General features: G+C 32.1%; 1 protein-coding gene across 1 annotated transcript; it reads right to left on the minus strand.

Moving 5' to 3' along the window:
* Nucleotides 1-661: 661 nt before the first annotated feature.
* On the minus strand, nucleotides 662-23,896 carry LOC126892337 (transmembrane protein 258). Its single transcript, XM_050661849.1, has 2 exons — nucleotides 23,728-23,896; nucleotides 662-999 (listed from the first exon to the last, which is right to left on the minus strand). Exons 1-2 carry the CDS (start codon nucleotides 23,728-23,730, stop codon nucleotides 760-762), a joined length of 243 nt encoding a protein of 80 aa, XP_050517806.1. The 5' UTR covers nucleotides 23,731-23,896; the 3' UTR covers nucleotides 662-759.
* Between the last annotated feature and the right edge of the window lie 1,193 nt (nucleotides 23,897-25,089).

Here is a 25,089-nt window from a genome sequence, read left to right on the forward strand (position 1 = left end):
TTATCCGTTTCCGTGCTTATTGTAAAGGCGCGTTTTTCATCCACGAGAAGGGATAGCTGTCAACTGTCACAACCCAAGTAAAAGCAACCAACGGCACTAGTTCAACTTTTAAGTGGAGGGTAAGTAGAATATAAATCCAAATTTTCATACAATTCGGCACTGAACCTGAAAATTACACGGTATCGCCATATTTCCCTTTCATTTAGTGGGCTTTTTATTTAGCGTATGGCTTAAGTACATCACAGAATATATTTAGATTTATGCATTATACAATGCATCACAAACAGATGTACAGTTTTTTTATATATTCGATTGACCCTTCGGTTGCCATTTCAAAGTCTATAGGGTCGCCTGTGTATGCTCTGCGTGGACAGTCCTGAACAATGTGACTGATCGTCTGTCTTGCAGCGCCGTAGTCACAAGAAGGCGGGGGAAGTTTACCCCATCTGTAGAAGGAGTCGGCGCATCTTCCACAGTTTGTTCGAATTCGATTAAGGGCTGCCCAAATCTTACGGGGGCGTTCAAATTCGCTAGGTTTTCCTATGATGTCCGGTAGAATATGGTAATTAGTGGGCTACTAAGCCATCTGGTAAAATCAGATAGCAGTTTATAAAAAAAGGAACGGGGAAAATATATGCCTGGAAAAATATAAGAAAGTATATACGTTTCTATTAAAAGTTTAATGCATAATAAAATATTAACAAATATCAATGATGTACTTATGAAAATTAATCTTACGAAAATATACCACCTAAAATATTATACATATATTCCTACAGAAAGCAGTAGAAATAGGATTCCAAATCCAGAAAAAATTGATGCTACAAGAGCTACAAGCAGCTCTTTCTTCAGACTTCTAGATTTCTTTGTACTAGTCACTTCATATACGAAGAACCATGCTGTGAAGAAGATGCCTATTCCTAGTAAAACTAGTGTCAGGTGGGGAAATATTGCTGGGTTTACAGGTGATGCATATCGTGTCAATCGTGCTGTGTCCACCTGGAACAAAATAAGAATTGTTAATAAAACATATAGTCCAATCAACACCCATTTTCTCGTGGAATTTTGAGAATCAAGGTTGATTTCCTTGATTATTTCATTCATACGAGATTCTGAGCAATAGAAAGCTACATAAATCTAAATTAAGCTGATAATTTTTGATAATTGCCCGTCGTCAAGTATATTACGTCAGATGCCCTTCGTTGCTACGAAAAAATACATTCAGTGACATTAATGACAATTAATATTTTAAAAATTATAAAAGGGATGACTTTTAACCGTAAAATATTTATAACAACTCTGTGTTTACTTGTACTAATTTGTACTTACATAAATAAATTACAATAAAATTTCGGTTTTGAACAGTTTTATTCATGAAATAATCGCAACAAATTGCACTCGATCTCTAAAATTAATAAAGAATTTTAGAGCTCTTGTGCAATTACTACTGATTATTTCATTCATAGGAGATTCTGACCAATAGAAAGATACATAAATCTAAAATAAATCGATAATTTTTGATAATTTCCCGTCATCAAGTATATTACGTCAGCTGCCCTTCGTTGCTACGAAAAAATACATTCAGTGACATTAATGATAATTAATGTTTTAAAAATTATAAAAGTATGACTTTCAATCGTCAAATTAATATTTATAACAACTGTGTGTTTAATGGACCGTGACAATCGTGACGTCAAATCAATGTTAACTACTTAGTACATTATTTCACGGTTTTTGCTCTAAATTTTAAAGAACCGCTTGGATTGACATGAAATTTGTCATACGTATAGCTTACATGTCAAAGAAAAAAAGTGATATTGTGCCGATGTGTGCTTTTGCCCTGGGGGTGACTTTCACCCCCTCTTGGGGGTGAAAAAATATATGTCCAAAATAAGTCCAGAAATGGGCAAACGACTAATTTTAAGTAACTTTTGTTCTATAGAGCTTTTTGAAAAGTCAACACTTTTCGAGTTATTTGCGAGTGAATATGTTCATTTTTTAACAAAATAACCACATTTTTAGACGGTTTTTCGCAAATAACTCAAAAAGTAAGTATTTTGTTAAAAAAACGTTCTTAGCAAAAATATAGCCTATAAAAAAGTAAAAAAAATGGTATACACGTTAGGTCTCTGGATCTCGTAGAACCAGAGTTATAGCCAATGAAAAATAGATTCATATTCACCAAATTTCAAATAGAATATTTCGACGTGAAATATCCAAAAAATTAAGCACTTTTTGTGGAAAACCCCTTATAACTTTTTTAAAGTGTTTAAAAAAAGCTTTATTTCTGTTTCTACAAAAAGTTTCTAGCATTAAATTTAAGCAAGTTACGCTCAAAATAAAGTTGGTCCCTTTTGTTTTGACAAAAAAAAAATCGGGAAGACCACCCCTAATTAGCAACTTAAATGAAATTAATCGTTACCGCTCCACAAATTATTTTACTTATGTTGTGTTTATATGATCTGTAAGTTTCATTGATTCAAAGTGCTTATTTTTAAAAAAATTTGGTTTCAAAGTAAAATTTTTAAAAAATTTTAATTTTGTAAAATATGCTTTTTTTCAAAATAACTTAAAAATTGTTAGAGATACCAAAAATCTCGAAAATCAAAAAAAGTCAGCATTGCTTTTCTGAATATCATGTATTTTTTTGTTTTTCTGTTAGACAAAAATTGATTAAGATTTGGTGTTTCTAAATTTGCATATATTCGTGATCAGTGACTCGTTCAACCCCTTTTAACTATAACATTTCCAATAATAAGGACTTTGAACCGATGAAACTTACAGATCATATAAACAATACATACACGAGTCAAGAAACTTGTGAAGTCGTAACGATTAAGTTCATTTCAGATATTAATTAGGGGGTGATTTTCTCGATTTTTTTACCAAAACAAAAAGGGACTAACTTTATTTTGAGCGTAATTTGTTTACTTTTGATGCTAGAAATTTTTTTTATAAAACAAAAATAAAGCTTTTTTTTAACACTTTAAATAAGTTGTAATGAGTTTTCCCCGAAATGTACTTCATTTTTGGTTATTTCACGTTAAAGTATTCCATTTGGAATTTGACGAATATGAACCTATTTTTTATTAGCTATAACTCTGCTTCTACTAGGTATAGAGACGTGATATATACACCATTTTTTTAAATTTTTTACAGGCTATATTTTTGCTAATAATGTTTTTTCGACAAAATACTTAGTATTTGAGTTATTTGCGAAAAACCGTCTAAAAGCGTGGTTATTTGTTGAAAAAATGAACATATTCACTGCCAAATAACTCGAAAAGTATTGACTTAGTGAAAAAACTCTATAGAACAAAAGTTACTTAAAATTAGCCAGTTTATCCATTTCCTGTCTTACTTTGGACGAATATTATTTCACCCCCAAGTGGGGGTGACAACCACCCCCAGGGTAAAAGCACATATCGGCACAATATCACTTTTTTTCTTTAACATGTTAGCTATGTGTGTGCCAAATTTCATGTCAATCTAAGTGGTTCTTAAAATTTAGAGGTTTTGCGATATTTTACCGTTAAAGAACGGACTAACTCTGGAATAATTGCCAAACAAAACAAAGATTCACACGTGGTGTTTGTTTTCGTTTTTATAATTGGAATATATTGCTTGTAGTTGTAGGATGTTTAATTTTTACAAAATGGTAGTGTGTTGGGTAACCGTGACTGTAATCAATGCTCATAGTATCTTTTCCACCATATTTCCAAATAGGACTGGTTAAGAACCTGAAAAAACGCAGTAAGTACTATTGTAGTGTGTAAATCCTTGATTTTGTGTAGGGACATTTATAAAATTAAAAGCAATATGATTGATATGACTAACAAGGATTGTGTTTGTAGAAAAAATGTGCAGATGTTTGTTAAAACAAAATAAAATTAAAAATGATTACACAAATCACGTGTATAGTCCATTGACAGACGTCAAACATTTATTGATTTTTGATTTGTTTGGAAAAATATTTGACGTTTTGACGTCACACTATCACGGTCCATTGTACTAATTTGTACTTACATAAATAAATTACAATAAAATTTTGGTGTTAAACAGTTTTATTCATGAAATAATCGCAACAAATTGCACTCGATTTCCCACATGCCCACATGACACTCTGACATAATTTCACTCGCCTTCGGCTCGTGAAATTCAAACTGTCAAAGTGTCACTCGGGAAAAATTCAATAATTTTAGAGCTCTTGTGCAATTACTACTGATTATTTCATTCATATGAGATTCTGACCAATAGAAAGCTACATAAATCTAAATTAAATTGATAATTTTTGATAATTGCCCGTCGTCAATTATATTACGTCAGATGCCCTTCGTTGCTACAAAAAAATACATTCAGTGACATTTATGGCAATTTAATGTTTTAAAAATTATAAAAGTGACGACTTTCAACCGTCAAATACATATTTATAACAACTGTGTGTAATTGTACTAATTTGTACTTACATAAATAAATCACAATAAAATTTTGGTTTTGAACAGTTTTATTCATGAAATAATCGCAACAAATTGCACTCGATCTCTAAAATCAATATAGAATTTGTGCCCTCGTGACATTTTGACATAATTTCACTCGCCTTCGGCTCGTGAAATTAAAACTGTCACAGTGTCACTCGGGAAAAATGCAATAATTTTAGAGCTCTTGTGCAATTACTACTGAAAATTTGGATTTATGTAGTATTTATAACCTTTGTCAAAATCTACCCTACGGTGAAGCGGGCTTTTGCCCTGGGGGGTGACAACAACCCCATCTAGGGGATAAAGATTTTTTCATTCAAAATATCCATGGAAGTCGATAGATTGCCCAATTCTGAATAAATTTTGTTCTATAATTTTTTTTTGTAAAGTTAATACTTTCCTAGTTATTAGCGATGAAAACTATGCATTTTTCATTAAAAAACATCTTATAACGGTTTTCATGAATAACTTAAAAAAATTTAATTTCATAGAAAAATTCAAATAACAAAAATTGTAGCTAATAAAAAAAAAACAAAGAGATTCGCGTCGGAAAGACCTGTGTAAACCCAGTAACGACTCAGTTATTGCTCTTTAAAGGATGGTTATTTTAGAAGAACCTCGAAATAGAGAACCTTCAATCTCAAATAACTCGAATGTGGTGCAATTTTTTGGCAAAACTTAACAGACATCTTTTAAAGTTCATTAAAAACCTTTCAAATGAGCTCTGATAAAAGTTTTTTGCATAAGAACTGACTGACTAATGATGAAAATAAAGTCGTTTCCTGCTTTTTTTTTCAAAATATAACAATTAATCCCTCGTCATTACAATCCTAATAGAAATGAATAGCTTCCGACTTGAAATTAACTTTATTTAGCTATAATTGATACGATCCATGTGATTTGACCGGTTTGGAATGATTAGTTTAGTAAAAATAGTTGATTAAATCGAAAATGACATTTTTATAATTTAAAAAATATTTGCATTTTTCTTAGATAAATCTTAAAGTATTCAAAATATGAAAAAATGTTTCAAATATTAATTGCCGAATCTTTTTTACTGAAAATTTTGATTTTGTTGTTTTTGTATCATGAACACTTTTAGGTTTATTCAATAAAAATTCATTTTGTTTAATTTAGCAGTATTTTGTATTTTGACAACGACACCTGATTTGGGCGTCGAAACGTTAATAAAATTATTTTTTTCAATTTAATTGTGGCTTATTTCCCATCTACAGTTAATTATAAAAATGCCACAAGGAAATAGCTTCAGAACAACATTAAGAAAAATTCATTTTTTTTTTATTATAAAAATGTCATTTTCGATTTAATTAACTGTTTTTTCTAAACTAACCATTCCGAACCGGTCAAATCACATGGATAGTATCAATAAATGAAGTTAATTCAAGTCGGAAGCCATTTACACCAGGGAAATAAGGCAAAAATATACCATGTTCGCGACACTTGAGCAGCCAGGTTGCAAATGGGTTTTTTGGGTACTACATACCTAATACATTATAAATACAAAAATGGCCGTCACAGTTTGGACGAGAAATTTAGTTATTAACAAATAAGGGTCAAAAATGGGAGTTTTTTCGTTTAAATCGCTACAGGTAAAAATAGGGTAATTAAATATCTTATTTATAATATTTTTCTTTTAGTAGATGAGCCAAGGTTTAAAATAGCGCTTTTTGAATTTTGGTCCGATCATTTGTTGCTTCGGATATTGCAAAATAAAACTAAAATTTCGAAAATAAAAAAATTGCTATAATTTTTGCGAAAATGAATTTAAGGCTTTCATATTGCATGAAAAGTTGAGTCAAATAGTCCACACAATACACAAAAATTTTTAAGACGATTCGTCAATTAGTTTAAATTTTATTCAATTTGTTTATCGCAAAGAGCTTTTTTTTCGCAATGTTATTGTTCAGAAAATAATAAAGATATAGCAATTCTGTGAAAACAACGTGAAAGAAGAATAGTCATATTTTCAACGCGTTTAAAAAAATCATTAAAAAGTCATTTTTATCACTCAGAAAACATTTTACTAAGATAGAGTCATTTTTGGCTTATAAAACAATTTGAATAACTTTGTTAATATTGACTGTAGGCTAAAACTACAATGGGATTTGAAAAACTGGTATTTTTATACGAATTCTAAAAGAAAAACTTTTCTCCTAGGTTAATTACGGTCAAAGTTAGCCACTTTTTTTAATTGAATTGACGGCTACTTTGTTTATTAAGAGCAATTAAGGCAACCTAACTAGAGCTATTTTGAAGTTGAAGATATATAGTTTATGTGTAAAAGTTTGAGTAAACTTTGAACCTCAACAGAGTGGTTAATAAAGTTTTAAAAATGGCGTCCGAACGGAATTAATTCGTGGTCGGTGGAGGGGAATTATTAAAATCCGTGCACTGAAAAATGAAACTGATTCTGCAAACATATGCTGCGATTAATATAGCCGGAGCTTTTTGATGGATTTTGATCATAATTTTTTTAATTTGTGTGTACTCGTAGTTTTATAGAGTACGTTATGTACACACATCCCCACCTAACATTACAAAATGTTAGGGGGAACTCCCCTTATCACTCAGGGATATGGAAAATAGATTACGACCGATTCTAAGACCTACCGAATATACATATATAATTTCATAAAAATCGGTCAAGCAGTCTCGGAGGAGTATGGAAAGTAACACTGTGACAGGAGAATTTTATAGATGTAAATATATAGATGGCTATTAACAAATAGGGGTTGGTGATAAAAGAGAGAAAATTAAGGGTTGTATGTATTTTTTAATTCTACATCATATAAAATTAAGGTAGATAATTTTGTCAAAAAAAAAAATTAAAAAAAATGTCAGGGGAGCAACCCCCTTATACCTTATGGGGTATAAAAAGTAGATTAAAACCTCTTCTCCGTCCTATAGGATATACGTGTAAAATTTCATAAAAATCGGCCAAGCCGTTTCGGAGTAGTATGGTAACTAACACTGTTACAGGAGAATTTGATGTATATAGAAGTAACTGCGAATTAAATAATAAAAGTGGCTAACTTTGAGCCTAATTAACCTAGGCAAAAAGTTTTTTTCTGAAAATTCGTGTTAAAATACCAGCTTTTGAAATCCTAAAGTAGATTTACTCTATAGTCAACATTAACAAAGCTATTCAAATTGTTTATAAGCCAAAAATGACTATATTTTACTAAATTTCTTTCGGAGTGATAAAAACGACTTTTTAATGATTTTTTTCAACACTTTGAAAATATAACTATTCTTCTTGCATGTAGTTTCCACAGAATTTCTATGTCATTATTATTTACTGAACAATAACATTGCGAAAAAAAAAACTCTTTGCGATAAACAAATTGAATAAAATTTAAACTAATTGGCGAATCGTCTTAAAATTTTTTGTGCATTATATGGAACGTTTGACTCAACTTTTCTTGCAATATGAAAGTCTTAAGGCTATTTTCACAAAAGTTATAGCACATTTTTTATTTTTGAAATTTTAGTCTTATATTGCAATTTCCGAAGCAAAAAATGACCGGACCAAAATTAAAAAAGTGCCATTTTAAACCTTGGATGATCTACTAAAATACGATTACTCTAAATAATATATTTGATTACCCTACTTTTACCTGTAGCGATTTAAACGGAAAAAACTGCTATTTTTGACCCTTATTTTGTATTTATAATGTATTAGGTATATAGTACCCAAAAAATTCATTTGCAACCTGGCTGCCCAAGTGTCCCGACAAAAACCTTATTTCCCTGGAGTAATTCAGTTCTATTAGGATTGTAATACCAAGGGTTTAATAATAATTGTTACATTTCAAAAAAAAGCAGGGAGCGACTTTATTTTCGTCATAGGTCAGTCAGTTCTTCTTATGCAAAAAACTTTTATCAGAGCTCATTTGAAAGGTTTTTAATGAACTTTAAAATATGTCTATTAAGTTTTCCCAAAAATTGCACCACATTCGAGTTATTTGAGATTGAAAGTTCTCCATTTCGAGGTTCTTCGAAAATAACCATGCTTTAAAGAGCAATAAATCCGTTGTTATTGGGTTTACATAGGTCTTTCCGACGCGAATCTCTTTGTTTTTTATTAGCCACTTTTTTGTTCTTATTGATTTTTTCTATAAAATTAAATTTTTTTAAGTTATTCGAGAAAAAAGGTTATAAAACGTGTTTTTTTTTCAATGAAAAATGCATAGTTTCAATGGCTAATAACCTGTAAAGTATCAACTTTGCAAAAAAAATTACTCAGAATTGGTAAATCTATCGACTTCCATAGTAATTTTGATTGAAACAAATTTCATCCCCTAGATGGGATTGTTTTCACCCCCAGGGCAAAAGCCCGGTTCAGCATAGGGTGGATTTTGAAGAAGAGGGTCAACCGAGCTTCAATCCAAATTTTCATTAAAATCGGTGTTGATTCTCAAAATTCCACGGTTTTACAATTTTTTACCGCTAATGCCTGGTCTAATAGTACCCCAGTCAATGCGGAAAAAACATGAAAATATGTTATACAGGTTTTTAAGGTTCTAACTAAATGGTAGATGGGTGATAACTGATGATAATTTCGTGAAGATGTACTGCTAATTTTTTTGCTTTGATTATTTTTTAAACCCTTATAAAGAGTGAAAACATCAGTTTTTTCCCTACAAAACGTTTCTTGTGCAGTTTAGAGAAAAATGTTTCAAATAAATGTTTTAGTATTTTAGTTCTTAAAAAGTTCTTTAATTTGATAGTTTGTAAATTGAAATGCATAAACAATTGTCCGATATAATTGCAAAAAAAACCCTTATTCTTGCAGTAATTTATAAATGCTAATAACTTTATTTTTTGCTTAATGACATCTAATATATAACTACTTGAAATTATGTCAATTAATGAGTTATTGAAGTGTGCTAAATTTTAACCAGATCGACTAAGTAAATCGTTTATAAGTTATTCAATTTGTTTATCCCAGAGAGCAATTGTTTAAACAACTGTTCTTGTCCACACAGTGACTCTAAAGGTATTTGGCAGATCGCAGTCAACTCTTTGAGGCTTCGGCTTTATGATACATTAAAAAAATTTCAACATTATAGTAATTACTGTATATTATAACTGAAAAAAGAAAAGAACAAAAAAAAAAGAAAAAAAGAGGAAAGCAAACCAAAAAAAAAGATAAAAAAACTAAGAAGATGTAAACCTCCGAAATGTTGAATCGGGTTTATATCTTAGCGTAGTAAAAAAAAACAATTAATAAAAAATAATAATAAAAATAATAATAAAAAAAACAAATCAAAAATATAATAAACAAGTTGAAAATGCGAGCATTATCATAACGAAAACTTTGTTTTATTATTTACATATTTTAATTCATAATATGGAAAATTGCTATTATGAAAAGTTGTTTAGAATTAAAAATTATGTTTTAAAGTGCAATTATATCATTCTAATTTAAATCTTGTGAACTATAAAGGTACTTTACTCTTGATCGAAATTTATATTTTTTATATACCTCGTATAAAATTAATAAATAATAAATAATATACGATGGTTGCATCATAAATCTTAGACCATGAAGAGCTTTTCATAAAGAATAACTTTTCTTCGTCAAATTAAAAATAAAAGAGTTATAAATGAAAATGTTGTTGGTATCCATAATTTCAGAAAAATCTTCAAATATTTTTTTCCATTAGAAGGATGTAATTGCACATATCAGACCATAATTTTTTATTCCAAACAACATTTCATATAGTCGGTTCGCTAAACTCAGACACAACTGGCTAGTGATTTTAGTCAGTAATTTTACCAATTTGACAAAAAAAAATCATTACTAAATAGCTAATAATTGAAGAGTACAGGAGAAAAACAAGAAATGTCACTTTTTCATGAATTTTGGCTTTTCTCACCATGTGGTAGCAAAAACTGAGTACTATCGACTAGACTATCGATTCAGAACAATAACCAGAAAGATCAGTCTATATAATTTTTTAAAGAATTTGTATCCAGGCGAAGTACTAGGATTGTCCGCACGCCACTGGACAAAAATATGTTACTGGAATGTTAGCAGCTTTTTGGTGCATTATTAAATTACTAACTTAACATAGATTAATGTTATATTAAGATTATAGACCAATAATTGCTAAGAATTCTGCTAAGAATCTCCTAAGTAGTTTGTAGATATCATAAGAATTAAACCTTTATTGATGTTTATCTCAATATGTATAAAATGTGACATTCCTTGATTTTCCCCTGTACTCTTCAATTAGCTACTAAATAAGTAATTTTGCCAAATTTGGCAAAAAACAAAACAAAAATATCTACTAAAATCACTAGCCAGTTTTGTCTTTTAGGATCCCCCAAACCGACGCGAAAGTTTTGCGACGCGAATTTTCCGTAGCGGAACATTCGCAGGCGGAGCGGTAGCGGACAAGGGTTCCCCATATTGTCGCGAAAGCCGACGCGACTATTCGCCATACAAATGTGAACAAATTATATTTTTAAATCGGCCAACAGGTTTAGGAAATACGAGACATCAAAAATGACCAAATTTTAAAACTTATCATTTTCTCCTAATTCTAACTCTATACTATTCCAGACTTTATCCTTTTTTCTTGTATTTTTATAATCTTCGTCCGTTAAATCATATATTATAGGATATTGTTTAACAATTTCAATGAGTTTTTCTGTAACAACCATTTTAAAACACGCGAAACTACAACGGTAGCGGAAAAAAACCGTGCATGCAGCGTTTCATGAAAGGAACGCTGTTCTGCCGCGACCGTTGCGGATTCCGCGCAAAGTGGTCTGAACACCTTCATAATCCGCCGTGAATATCGGTTCGCCGCGATTCCGCGTAGGTTGCGGTTGCGAAAGTTTCGCGTTGGTTTGGGGGATCCTTTTAGCGAACCGATTATAATAACAATTTTCGTTTCATAACAAATGGAACAGTCCATTTATCATTAAGGGGGAGGCCGTATACTCGTATAAACCTTTTTAAAATTGTTAATAAATTATTGCTTTCAAAATATACTCAAGTTGTATTTTTGAACATCGTATTTATTTTATATAATAATTAAATTCACTATCAAATGTCAATGATATTTTATTAATACTTAATTTAAAATTTAGTTTGACATTCACGAAGTGTCAAAATCAAATGTAAATAACCTATGCTTTGCTTAACAAATTCAGATTAAAAAACTAGCCTACTTACTAGCAACGATTTCAGCTGACATATAGTGTATCGGCGGAAAATAAAAGGATTGTGACGTCAGATTTTAGAATTTGAGGTCGATTATCTCGAAGACGGTTAGAGATATCGAAATGCCGTTTTCAGATTTGGATTCAGAAGACAAAACTACATAAGAATCCATCGATAAATCTGCTCTAAGTATTGCAGGAGCGGCAACGCAATAACACACAGACTTTGCGAATTTATAAACGAAAAGTTTTCGTCGAAAATACAAAAAAAATAAACATTTACAAAAAAATATTTACAACCAAAACAGTGTATTACAGTGGAACCCCGATAAGTCGGCCCCCGATAACTCGGAACTCCGGCTAACCCGGACCGATTTTTATCAAACAAACATTTCAACAATAAAAATGTATGTAATATAATATTTGAGAGATAATGGGTATTTGTATAATTTGAACTACATATACCATAGTAACAATGACTCATGGCACACCACATTCATTGTCGTGTTATCGAAAACAACAGGCACCTGTAGTATCCTTTATTTATTTGAAACTGTCTTAGCATTGTTTAGAAAAGACTAAAAGACTATTAAAATTATTTTTTAACCATGGTCTTAGTCATCACTGTTATTAATTAACATAACATCAGAGACGGTATTGTGTGTAGTAAAGTCGTATTGTTCTCTTCCGTTCTGTAATCGTTCGTAAATCTATTCAGATTTTGTGTTTGCGTGTTTTTTGTCTACGTAAGGGCAACAAAACGTAAAAATGTTGTAGTGACAATGGAAAAGAAACTAGAAGCATAAAGTAGAATTGATAAAGGCGAATCTTGCAGCATCATATGGTGTCGGTACATCTACAGTATCGGATTGGAAGAAAAATAGAACTAAAATCGAAGAATTTTGTTTCAAAATGATAACAAAAGACAGTTTGGACAATCGGTGCAAAGCTAATAAAGCTAAAAATGAGACTCTCGACGACGCTTTGTATGTGTGGTTTTGTGCGGAACGCGAACGTGGCTTACCAGTGTCTGTGTGACAATTATAACGGAGTTTATCTGTAAGCATACAATATTATATTAATTTTTACCATTTTCTCCGGCTAACCCGGATTTTCGATAACCCGGATCGGCCGCGGTCCCGATTAATCCGAGTTAACGGGGTTCCACTGTATTTAGATATCTAATAATTGTAATATGTTAGTTTGTTAAAAAATTCCTCTGATTAAAAAAAAATTTGTTTGGTTTTAAAATGTCTGGCTAATTGGCTCGGCCAAGGTCATCAAATACACAAATAAAAAAAATTATCAAAATTGTGATTAAAAAAACAGTTCAAAAAATATCAAACTTTTTAGCTTATAAACAATAATTAGAATATCTTGGCAACTGTTAGATTAAACCCTTCTGCGACGTCGCAAAGGCAGGAACAAGAACAAGAACAAGAACGGCTACAAAAAAGTGGGTAGGTCACAAATCTTTGAAATTGTGGAGGAATCCACCAGGACAAAGACAGGCGAAACAGTTCATTACAGAACATTCGCCAAAATTTACGGCAGATCTACTTAGCAAAGACAGGAAATAGTGCCGATGATATGTGAAACAATTGTGAATTTAATGATTGAAGCATATAATTTGGACCACATATACTACACATATAAAGGTTCAAATTTAGATCCGAGGCCATCTCAGATTTTGCCTTTTACAAAAATGGCGGGAATTCAAAAGGGCGACTATACATATGTGACTAATAGCAGGATAACTTTTGAACGAAAAGTCCGATTTCAACCAAATTTGATGTATAAGATCAAGGTCTTGAACAGGAAAAATCGGTTTACCAAAAGTTGTGTTTTTCCTGGTTTTTATGTAAAAATATGTTATTTTTTTTTTCAATTCTTTCACCCTTATATATTGATTCTTCAAAAAGTTAATACCGCCATTGAAAAGAGCGTAAAAATATTTTTTAGGTAATATTTTGAACTTTTTAGTAATGTTAATTACCATTTAATAAAGGCATAACCAGGGCCGCCCAGAGCCAGGCCGGGCCCCGGGGATGAGACCCGGCCGGCCCCCCCCCCAAACCCAGTTGAACGAAAATTCCCAAAAATCTGATAACTCATAAACTGGGATATGTAATAGTGAACACTCATGCTATTGACACAGGAAGGAAGAAAATTAAAACAGTTTTAACAATTAAACTTTGTTTTTAATTATTTACAATAGAACTGTTAGTTACAACATAACTTTTCTTGCTTTCATATCCGCAAAGTTTTGGATTACGTGGTCGAAATCAAGAGTTGTTGCAAGTTTCGACTCTATGCTTAACAGTCCCAAATCAGATAATCGTTGTTGACCCATAGTAGATCTTAAACAATTCTTAATTCGGCTCAAAACACTAAATGATCTCTCGGCTTGATACTGCAACTCGGCAACGGATACTGGTAGGCAACAGAATATGCGAAGAGCAATGCACACATTTTGGAAAAAAATTGTCACATTAAGGGACACGAGCTTGTTCAAAAGTTTTGCTGGTTTCAGCGACGTATCTGAGATGTTTGATTTACTAACAGTTTTCAAGTAAATCATTTCATCAACTAGATCCCTGCTTACATCTGAATTGTACTCTTCGGCGAATCTTACCCCCTGTGACGAAGGGGGTATATGGGAATAGTAGTGAGTCAGGACGTAAACTCGTAAACAAACAGACGTCGCGCCAAGGTCAGCGCTTCTGCGAATCGTGTGGCAGTGGCCGATAGAGCGAGCTTCCGATCAGGGGCTCCCACGCGCAATGTATTCCCGATATATTTTTATTAATTGTAACTTATGCAAAGAAATAATTTCTTGCATATTGCCTTTTCCAAATGCATAATATTCCTTATAATAATTTCATAATTAAAACCGCAAGCAAATTCAATCTGTTGTAAAATATTTTAATAAAAGGAATTTTTTAAAATTTGCTAACGGCCGGGCCCGGGCCCCCTTGGGCCCCGGGCCCCGGGCCCCGGGGATTTTGCCCCCCCTCTGGTCGGGCCTGGGCATAACGTATCTTCACATGTACCTATGTGCGACAGACTCGTGCAAATATTATAAGAATTATTGTGCATTTGATGGTGGAAGCATATAATTTGGACCACATATACTACACATATAAGGGTTTGAATTTAGATATAAGACCATCTCAGATTTTGCCCTTTACAAAAATGGCGGGCATTCAAAATGGCGACAATACATATGTGACTAATAGCACGATAACTTTTGAACGGAAAGTCCGATTTCAGCCAAATTTGGCATCAAGGTTCTTTTTTTGATGAATAAGATTGAGGTCTTGAACCGGAAGAATCGGCTTACCAGAAGTTGTGTTTTTACTGTTTTGTTATGTAAAAATATGTTGTTTATTTTTTTAATTATTTCACCTTGTATAAATTAATTTTTCAAAAAGGTAATACCGGCGTTGAAAAGAGCGTAAAAATATTTTTAAGGAAATATTTTGCACTTTTTAGTTACCTATGTTAATTACCATTTAATAAATGCATAACGTATCTCCACATGCACCTATGTACAGCAGATGCATTTGAATGCCCGCCATTTTTGTAAAAGACAAAATCTGAGATGGCCTCATATCTAAATTTGAATCTTTGAATGTGTAGTGTGTGTTGTCCAAATTATATGCTTCTATCATTAAATGCACAATAATTCTTATATTATTTGCACGAATCTGCCGCACATAGGTTCATAGGTACATGTGAAGATACGTTATGCATTTATTAATTGGTAATTAACATAACTGAAGAGTTTAAAATATTTCCTAAAAAATATTTTTACGCTCTTTTCAACGCAGGTATTACCTTTTTGAAAAATTAATATATACAGGGTGAAAGAATTAAAAAAAATAAACAACATATTTTACATAACGAATCAGAAAAACCACAACTTCTGGTAAACCAATTCTTCCGGTTTAAGACCTTGATCTTTTACGTCAAAAAAGGAACCTATATACCAAATTTGATTGAAATCGGACGTTTCGTTCAAAAGTTATGGTGCTATTAGTCACATATGTATAGTCGCCATTTTGAACGCCCACCATTTTTGTAAAAGGCAAAATCTGAGGTGGCCTCATTTCTAAATTTGAACCTTTGTATGTGTAGCATATGTGGTCTAAATTATTTGCTTCTACGATTAAATGCACAATAATTCTTATAATATTTGCACGAATCTGCCGCACATAGCTACATGTGAAGATAAGTTATGCATTTATTAAATGGTAATTAACATAACTAAAAAGTTCAAAATATTTCCTAAAAAATATTTTTACGCTCTTTTCAATGGCGGTATTAACTTTTTGAAGAATTAACATATACAGGGTGAAAGAATTGAAAGAAAAACAACATATGTTTACATAAAAAATCAGGAAAAACCCACCTTCTGGTAAACCGATTCTTCCGGTTCAAGAGCTCAATCTTATACACCAAAAATAGAACCCATACACCAAATTTAGTTGAAGTTATAGTTTTCGTTCAAAAGTTATCGTGCTTTTAGTTATATCTAATTATGAACCTTTATATGTGTAGTATATGTGGTCCAAATTATATGCTTCTATCATTAAATGCACAATTCTTATAATATTTGCACGAATCTGCTGCACTAAAAACAGTGAAAGCCATAGTAGGTCTGCTAACAGGGCACTGTAAGCTGAATAGGCACTTGAAGCTGATGAGATTGTCAGATTGTTAGACGATGATCTGTGCAGATTCTGTCATCTGGAAGAGCAGAGCACATTCTGTCAGGGTGACATTCTACCAAATGTGCGGTTCACATTTGGTAGACCTCACTATTAGACTTTTTAAAAAGGGTAATGCTAGAGAATGTAATCTAGAACCAGAGGACCCCAATAGATCTGAAAAGGTCGCAGTGGAATAGGCAAAAAGGCCACCTCTTTAAATATAGATATCTATCTATCAATATATTAAGCGAAGAATCAAATTAATACCAATATTGAGGAAAAATTTGAGATAGTCCAGCGTTAAAATCTATGTTTCCAAATGTTCTAAGTTATTACAGATCTTTATCTCCTTACCAGCATTTAATGCTAGTGTGGAATGCTCATTTTGGGCTTTGGATAGAATAAAAAAAAACATTGCACAAATTTAGAGCAGGAAAAACATTTACATTTACAAAAACAACTTTCTTTTTGCTATCAAATTATAAATTACACTGCGCGAATTATAGTACAATGACCGCTACCATCCAGTATATTCTAAAGGCTACCGCCGCTCTGTCAGCGTTGAATATTCTGGACCTAATTGTACTGGAACTCAGCAGTATATTCTATCACACGAATTCAACACGAGGCTACCGCCGCGCCGTCAGCGTTGAAGATTCTGGACTTAATTGCAATGTACTGGAACAGCAATTCAGCAATAATAAAAATTATAAAAGACCATGTAAAAATCAATATTTTTCAGTCTGGTTTAAGTGTTAAAGAAAAGTCTGACTAATAAACGTTATATTTTAAAGTCTGATTTTAAATTATTGTGTTGTTACTAAAATCTTTAACATTCATAATTCGCGTCAGAAAAACGGACACCCCCCAAAATGGGTCATTTTTGATGTCTCGTAGTAAGCCTTATTCTTTAATAATATCGCTGTGATAATATTATTGCTAAACAGGTAAATTTAATTATATACAGTGTGTATATGAATCAACCTGTGTTTTTTTTTCAAAGTTCGTATCACCCTGTGGATATTCTAGCATATTTTATAAAATTGTTATATTTAAGAGAAGATTTTTATATTTTATAGTTCTAGAGAATTTTATATTCACCATTGGCGTGCATACGGGTCATATTACCCGCTCATATTACCCGTATGCACGCCAATGGTGAATATAAAATTTTTAATTGTATGTCAAAAAATGCGCAATAACTATCTCTTAAAACCTACCAACATTCATTTGCATACCTCAGCCGGTTTTAGAGCAATAAATAAATCGTCAGTTTGTAAGAAAAAATTCAACGTCCCATATCTCGGAAACAAAGCATTTGTGGACATATGTTTAAAAAGCACAGACTCATTACTCTTTTATGCAGAATTACCCTTTAAAGTTTGTCGCACTTATTTAGAAACACCCTGTATTGACGAAGAACATGGCTAGTTGTTAAAGTACCGAATTTCTTTATTATCCAACATAAGAGAATAAATCAAAAAACAGAATATTAGGAAAACCTGAAGCTATAGTTGGGTTTTAATTTCAGTATTTTATAAATGCTAGAATATTCCAAAGGGTGTGGTGAACTTTGAGAAAAAAACAGTTTGATTGGTAAAGTCTGTTCGCGAAACTCGGACACAACTGGCTAGTTATTTTAGTGAGTAATTTTGCCAATTTGGCAAACGAAATTACTAAATAGTTAATAATTACTAAATGGGAGACAAAAGGGACAGAACACAATGGCATAGAAAGCTTGAGAAGGTTGAGGCCCTCTAAGGGCTGTAGCACCAAGATGATGAATAATTTACTAAATAGTTAGTAATTTTGCCAAGTTTAGGGGGGGAGTTAAGGCCATGTTCAGTTGCACAACACATTGTTATCAAATTCCTCGCAAAAGAAAATGTTGGTCATGCTAAAATTTGGCAAAGATTAAAAAATTAATATGGGGAATCAACATTGTCCAGTACACAAACGAAATTTTGGCATAGACAAGTTCGTGAAGGACGAGATGTCATGCAAAACAAAAGTCATCAACAACATCCAAAAACAAGCAAGTCTCAGGAAAATATTGACGCCATTTGTGACCTTATTGCGACAGTGTTTTTGGATTATCGTGGAGTTTTGTTGTTGGATTTTCTTTATGAGAGATGAACCATCAATTCCGCCTATTACTGTAGTCTTTTGAACCGTGTTCGAGCTGACGATAGGTCCAAAAGAGGAGGATGTCCTATACAAGATGTGTTGCTCTTGCATGACAACGTCCAACCATGTACAGCTGCTCTAGCACAAGAAAAATAGCAGAAATGCATTGGACTCTCAATGAACATCTTGTATACAGTCTTGATCTTTTACCATGTGATTACCACATATTCGGTACATTACAAGATGTACTAAGCAGAGCACGTTTTGATGATGATAATCAAGTGGAGCAATTCCTGAGCAATTGGTTAGATACCTGCCCTCATTATTTTTATGAAAATGGAATACAGAAACTTCCTAGCAGCTTGGAAAAATGCATACAGAAGGAAGGAATGTATACAGAAAAATGAAGTATTGTTTCTGTGGTGTTATGGCAGAAGTTGATATGTCCAAAAAATCGTGTTTTTGGTTTTCAATTGATATGTACTCTAAAAAGGATGTTTAACAAGGTGGCATAAGTAGATATGTTTTCCCCCTCCTATGTAGGGCAGAGGCACCACTTATGGCCACTTTAAGAACTTTCTTTATTATTTTTCTCTTGAGAAACATGAAGGATTCGAATAAAATCTTTCCGCTCAATGCTATTTTTACTTTCGAATTAGCTCTACTAGGAAATAAAATGATCATAAAGATTAAATTTAAAATGAAAATATTATATCGTTTAATATTTTAAACAACAAAAATCCCCACTTTTGGCCATGTGTTTCTACATTTGGCCATACAGTTTCCCCACTTTTAGCCACCCCAAAAATAGGTACAAATAAAGATATAAGTTGATATTTATATGTTTAAATATTTATTGAACTACAAAAATAGGTAAAACAAAATAAATTTCTGGTAATACAAATATGTAAAAAGTATTGAAAAATGTTGTAAATAGTGTTTATGATTTTATATTTGTTCATAAATGTTTAGTTTTCCTGGAAAAATAGTCTTAAATTTTCTTCCTTATTCCTGGACAATGGGATCGGGTAGTTTTCCTAAAATATCGTTTTTATCTATACTGCAAACATTATTTTCTATAGGACAAAACACAGTTTTCTCTTCATTAGCACTTTTGAAACATTGTATCTCATATTCTTCTGATGCAAGGACATCTTCTATAATTTTGGGCAACATATTTATATGTTGTCGTCGATCTTTTACCCAGTTGCTTAAATCTTGCAAGCACAAAGTCTCCCAATTTGAGATCATCGGTATCAAACATTTCAATATTTTCTTGTTCTGGTTCCACGAAGTCAACATCGTCTTCACTGCTACCAGTTTCCTCCCAGTCTTCATGTTCTTCCGAAGAAGAGTCTGAATATAGATCTTTAGAGACTCCTTTAGGTAGGGTACAAAAACGTTCGAAAAATACTCAAAAAACATTCTGCTGTCATCCAGCCTCTTTGACTTTTCCCTAAACCTTAACCTTTAGGAGCTGCTTTACACATAGCAGACGGGATCCGGTCATATTTAAAAATTGTTAAAGGTGGAGCGAATTTTCCTTCTCCATTAACTGTGAAAAGAGTAGTTACAATTTCCTTATCTGACGAAGTTCGTTCATCGTAGATGTGTTTTCCTCGCGGTCCAATTACAGTACCACTTTTTGGGGCTAAACAGAAATATATTTCATCTATATTATAAATCCTTTTTGGATAATCTAATATACTGGTAGCACTCATATCACTTAAATTCATACAAACCTCGTCGAACCATTTACCTATTTTCTCTTCAGTTACTGCACCTCTACCACCGTGATTGTATTCTGCTTTCTTCTGGGAAAGTTGCTTGTGCCTATTAAGGAAGCTGTAATACCATTTTCTTCCTGGTCGATCATTGGCAAAAGGAGTTTTAATATTTGCCTCTCGAACAAGTTTTTGTACTGAACTCAATAACCAATCTTTATCAATTGGAAACCCCATCTTCGCAGAAGTTAATGTCCATTCAACTAGGAGGTCTTCAGTCTCTTTTCCCAAGTGAGAGTCGAATTCACAGTGCACTGAATCTCTTGGAGACTTTCCGGATATTTTATTACGCAAAGTAGTTCTCGGAACTTTAAATTCACGACTGGCTGTGGCCACACGCATTCCTTCGGATATGCCATTTAATGCTAAATTTACTTTTGAAGGTGAGTACTGGAATTTAGGTATTTTTACCTTTTCTACTCTGCTCTTATTATTCTTCAGTGCGTTTGGCATTTTCACTACAAGAAATAAAGTAGGTATACCTATGTAAACATGCTACATTAGTAGAAAAGTAAACTGGCCATAAGTGAATTTCGTTTACCTACTTGTGGCCAGCAGGTTGGCCATAAGTAGATAAATAGTGATTTTTCGGTTTCCACTCATGGCCTCCGCCATTTTTTCAAATTTAATACTATTAATTATAATGAAAAATAAATAATATCAAAAAAAAAGGGTCTATTTACCTTATCTAGCACTTCCAGTGCAGAAAAAATATCATATAGTATTGTATTGAAAAGGATGATTTCAGATATGTTTCTTATGAAAATTCTTTAGTTAGCTTGGCACGTCCAACACACTACCACTCAAACATCAACAATAAAATAAACTGATCAGTTATGTAGGTTTTTGTCACTGTTCCCACTTCCTATAGAATTATTTGAAGTTTTAGCAGCTTCAAGGTTATTAGTTGATGGACGCCATGCTTATTATCTTACAAATCACAGCGATATGGCCATAGGCGGGGTAGTGGCCATAAGTGGTGCCTCTGCCCTAATAAATTTTATTTGAAAGTATAAACTTTATACAGGGTGTCCCGAAAAGATTTGTCATAAATTATACCACACATTCTGCGGTCAAAAATAGTTCGATTGAACCTAACTTACCTTAGTACAAATGTGCTCATAAAAAAAGTTACAGCCCTTTGAATTTACAAAATGAAAATCGATTTTTTTCAATATATCGAAAACTATTAGAGATTTTTTATTGAAAATTGACATGTATCATTGTTACGGCAGTAACATCTTAAAACAAAATTATAGTGAAGTTTGTCCACCCCATAAAAATTTTATGGGGGTTTTGTTCCCTTAAACCCACCCCATACTTTTGTATACGTTCCAATTAATTCATTATTGTGGTATCATTAGTTAAACACAACGTTTTTAAAACTTTTTTGACTCTTAGTATTTTTTCAATAAGCCAGTTTTTATCGAGATGCGGCTTCTTTTTTAATATATTTACATAAAAATTTTATGGGGGTTTTGTTCCTTTTTTTTTTATTATAAGTTATTCACTACATGCAATCAATAAACAAAAAAATTATAAGCATGTTAGTTGTTTGTTCAAAGGGGTGTAAGTATAAATTTGGATTTGTTATCCAATGATAACAAAAACTCCACTAGCCTCTTAAATTTTTGAACTGTGCCCTGAAAGGGTAAGTAGTTCACTGCACTGCACTGCACGACACTTCACTTCACTTGCACACTTGTTCCTTTAAACCCCCCAAATGTTTGTGTACGTTCCAATTACACTATTATTGTGGTACCATTAGTTAAACACAGTGTTTTTAAAACTTTTTTGCCTCTTAGTCTTTTTTTGACAAATCACCTTTTATCGAGATATGGCTTCTTTTTCAAAATATACCTAAAAATGTAAATTATAAATACATTTTCAGATTATTAACAGGTCTCTATAATCGTACTTAACCATATACAAATATGTGGTGGATTCGACAAATATTCAAAATAGGTCGATAAACACTGGCTTATCAAAAAAGTACTAAGAGGCAAAAAAGTTTTAAAAACATTTTGTTTAACTAATGGTGTCACAATAATAATTTAATTGGAACGTACACAAAAGTTTGGGGGGGGGGGGGGGGGGGGTTTAAAGGAACAAAACCCCCTTAAAATTTTTATGGGGTGCACAAATTTCACTTTAATTTTTTTTTAAGATGTTGCTGCCATAATAATGCCACATGTCCATTTTCAATGAAAAATCTTTAGGGGTTTTCGATATATGAAAAAAAATCGAGTTTCATTTTGTAACTTCAAAGGGATGTAACTTTTTTTGTGTGCACTATTGTATATAGGTAAGTGAGGTTCAGTCAGCATATTTTTGACCCCAGAATCTGTGGTATAATTTATGACCATTCTTTTCGGGACACCCTGTATAATGCTGTCCAAATATTTTTGTCTAATACCATTTGGTTCAAGCTTGGCTCATATTCGAGTAACAGGACAAGTTGTTTCTACCATTTGCCAACAAATAGCAATTTGGACCATATCAACTTTTGCCATAACGCCACAGGTTTAATTGTTGTAAGTATAATTCAATAAAACGTTCAAAGGTCGGTTCATATTTGATTCACCTCTTGTATTAAAATCTTAAATCGGACAACACGTTTAGGAAATTCGAGACATCAAAAATGACCCATTTTGTGGGGGTGCTCATTTTCTCTGACACGCAGTGATAGTCCCTAGTTTTGTGTATATTTTTATTTTCGTTTCCTTTATGTAGGTACAGTAAAACCTCGATATAACGGACTAAATGGGGGGACGGGGTTTCCGTTAATGCCGAAAGTCCATTATATGAAAACTTTTTTTAAGTTGTATAATTTACACTTTTGAAGTTTGTTGTTTAATAATATAATTAGAAATGTGTCCGCACAATGCTATAATAAAAATTTTATTGAAATTCTTTGCAAAATACAGAGACGGTTTGAATTTTTTTCACATTTAACCGGATTTTTTTGTCCGTTATATCCGAAGTCCGTTAAATAGAGGTCCGTTATATCGAGGTTTTACTGTATTTAAGAAGTTTCAAGAGAAATAATATTATAATTTGTGTAATAGGTTATGTGTTCTTCCTGGTTATATTAAATAAAGGTAAAAATATTGGCAATAGTTTATGTATTATTGCCAATATTTTTACCTTTATTCAGTACCTGATAATAAATGATCTGTTTTACCTTGTAATTTTTGTAGTAGCTACTTCCCAAAACAACATAAATATTTGCAAATTTATTTGTAAAGGGCCCCTATAAAGGGGCCTATTTCTTATGGCCGCCTAGGGCCCCACGACACCTTAAACCGTCACTAAATACATGCAAGAAGATTTTTAATGTGTGTATATTTAAGATCAAATCTGAAGTGGAATATGCTCATGGAATAAAATTAGTGTATAAACTCAAAGATTAACAATAGTACATACCATTATTATTTAAATGCAGGTTAACTATAAACTAATACTGTTAAATGGACTGGTTTTAATAAAATTCTTTGATTATAGCCAGTATTTTGCAAACGTGGAAAAGCTATAAAAGAATAAGAACTTACAATAAATTAAATAGATAAAATCTAAATGTCAACTAGTTGTCAAATTCTGCTTACACGTTGACATGACATAAGTCTGTTCGTTTCGCCTAATTTGTTGACTCTGATTACATCAAACATTTTTCATCTATTTTAACCTTTAACTACCCGCGCATCAAGTTATAACATAACTACACGCGTGGCGTACTTTGTACGCCACAAGAAAATACACTTAAAAACAGCGGATTTGTTTAATTTTTTTTGAAAAAATACTTAGTTGTTCGTTATAAACCTTATTCGGCATCAGTGAATACTTGCGAGTTCCTTTTCAGTAAGCCAATTGGGATTTATAACTGGAATCATGGAATAACTGGATTCCATGATAAATACAATTACTAATAAATTTTTTTTTTAAATGTGATTTTTTACAGGAGAAAAAGTATTGTTTACAAAGAAAAATATATTTTTTGCCATAATGACTAAAAAACAATTAAAATATGTACTTATATTACGACTTATAGTATATAAGTAGTTATATTAATCCTGGGGTATTGGCTCCGTGCGTCTCCCCTCTACGTACAGTCACGTGATACGCTGTCAGATTTTGTAAGGACGTTTTAACATTGAGTCTTATGGGATTATTTTGTTAAACTTGAATATTTTATTTTGTAGTGATAATAACCGAATACAATTGTTAGAATTCATTAGTTATTAATTTATACTGTAATTTATAGTGCAACAAAATATTTTCTTTTTCGTTAATAAATATTTATTGACATAAACTGCGATAGTGAGGTTATGCATACAAAATCAAACTGATAATCAATATTGGAAAGTGAAGAATTTATAGTGCGTTTTTATTTTCTGTTTATATTAATACATAATATCACTAGCGTGACACGGCATTTTTTTAAATGTCTCATTTAAACATACACAAAGCGTCCTTATAAAATTTCAAAAAACCGCCACCATGAGCAGGTCGGTCGATTTTGCTTTGACACTTTGTTAACGCTCGGAGCGAATATTGTCCACCACCGGAAACAACAAATAATAAAATGTAAATTACGATCTTTCCAGAACGCCGATTATAACGAAACTAAAACCAAATTATAAAGCACATTCCAGTGATAGGTTAGAAAAATAAGCAAGGTCAAAAATTAAATTTTTAAATATATTTCCAGTAGAATTCTTATATCTGGCGTACAAAGTACGCCAGCGCGTGTAGTTAAAGGTTACATATAAAATAATAGGTGCGTTCGCG

The sequence above is a fragment of the Diabrotica virgifera genome, chromosome 9, assembly GCF_917563875.1.
Source record: "Diabrotica virgifera virgifera chromosome 9, PGI_DIABVI_V3a".
NCBI classification, from domain to species: Eukaryota; Metazoa; Arthropoda; class Insecta; order Coleoptera; family Chrysomelidae; genus Diabrotica; species Diabrotica virgifera.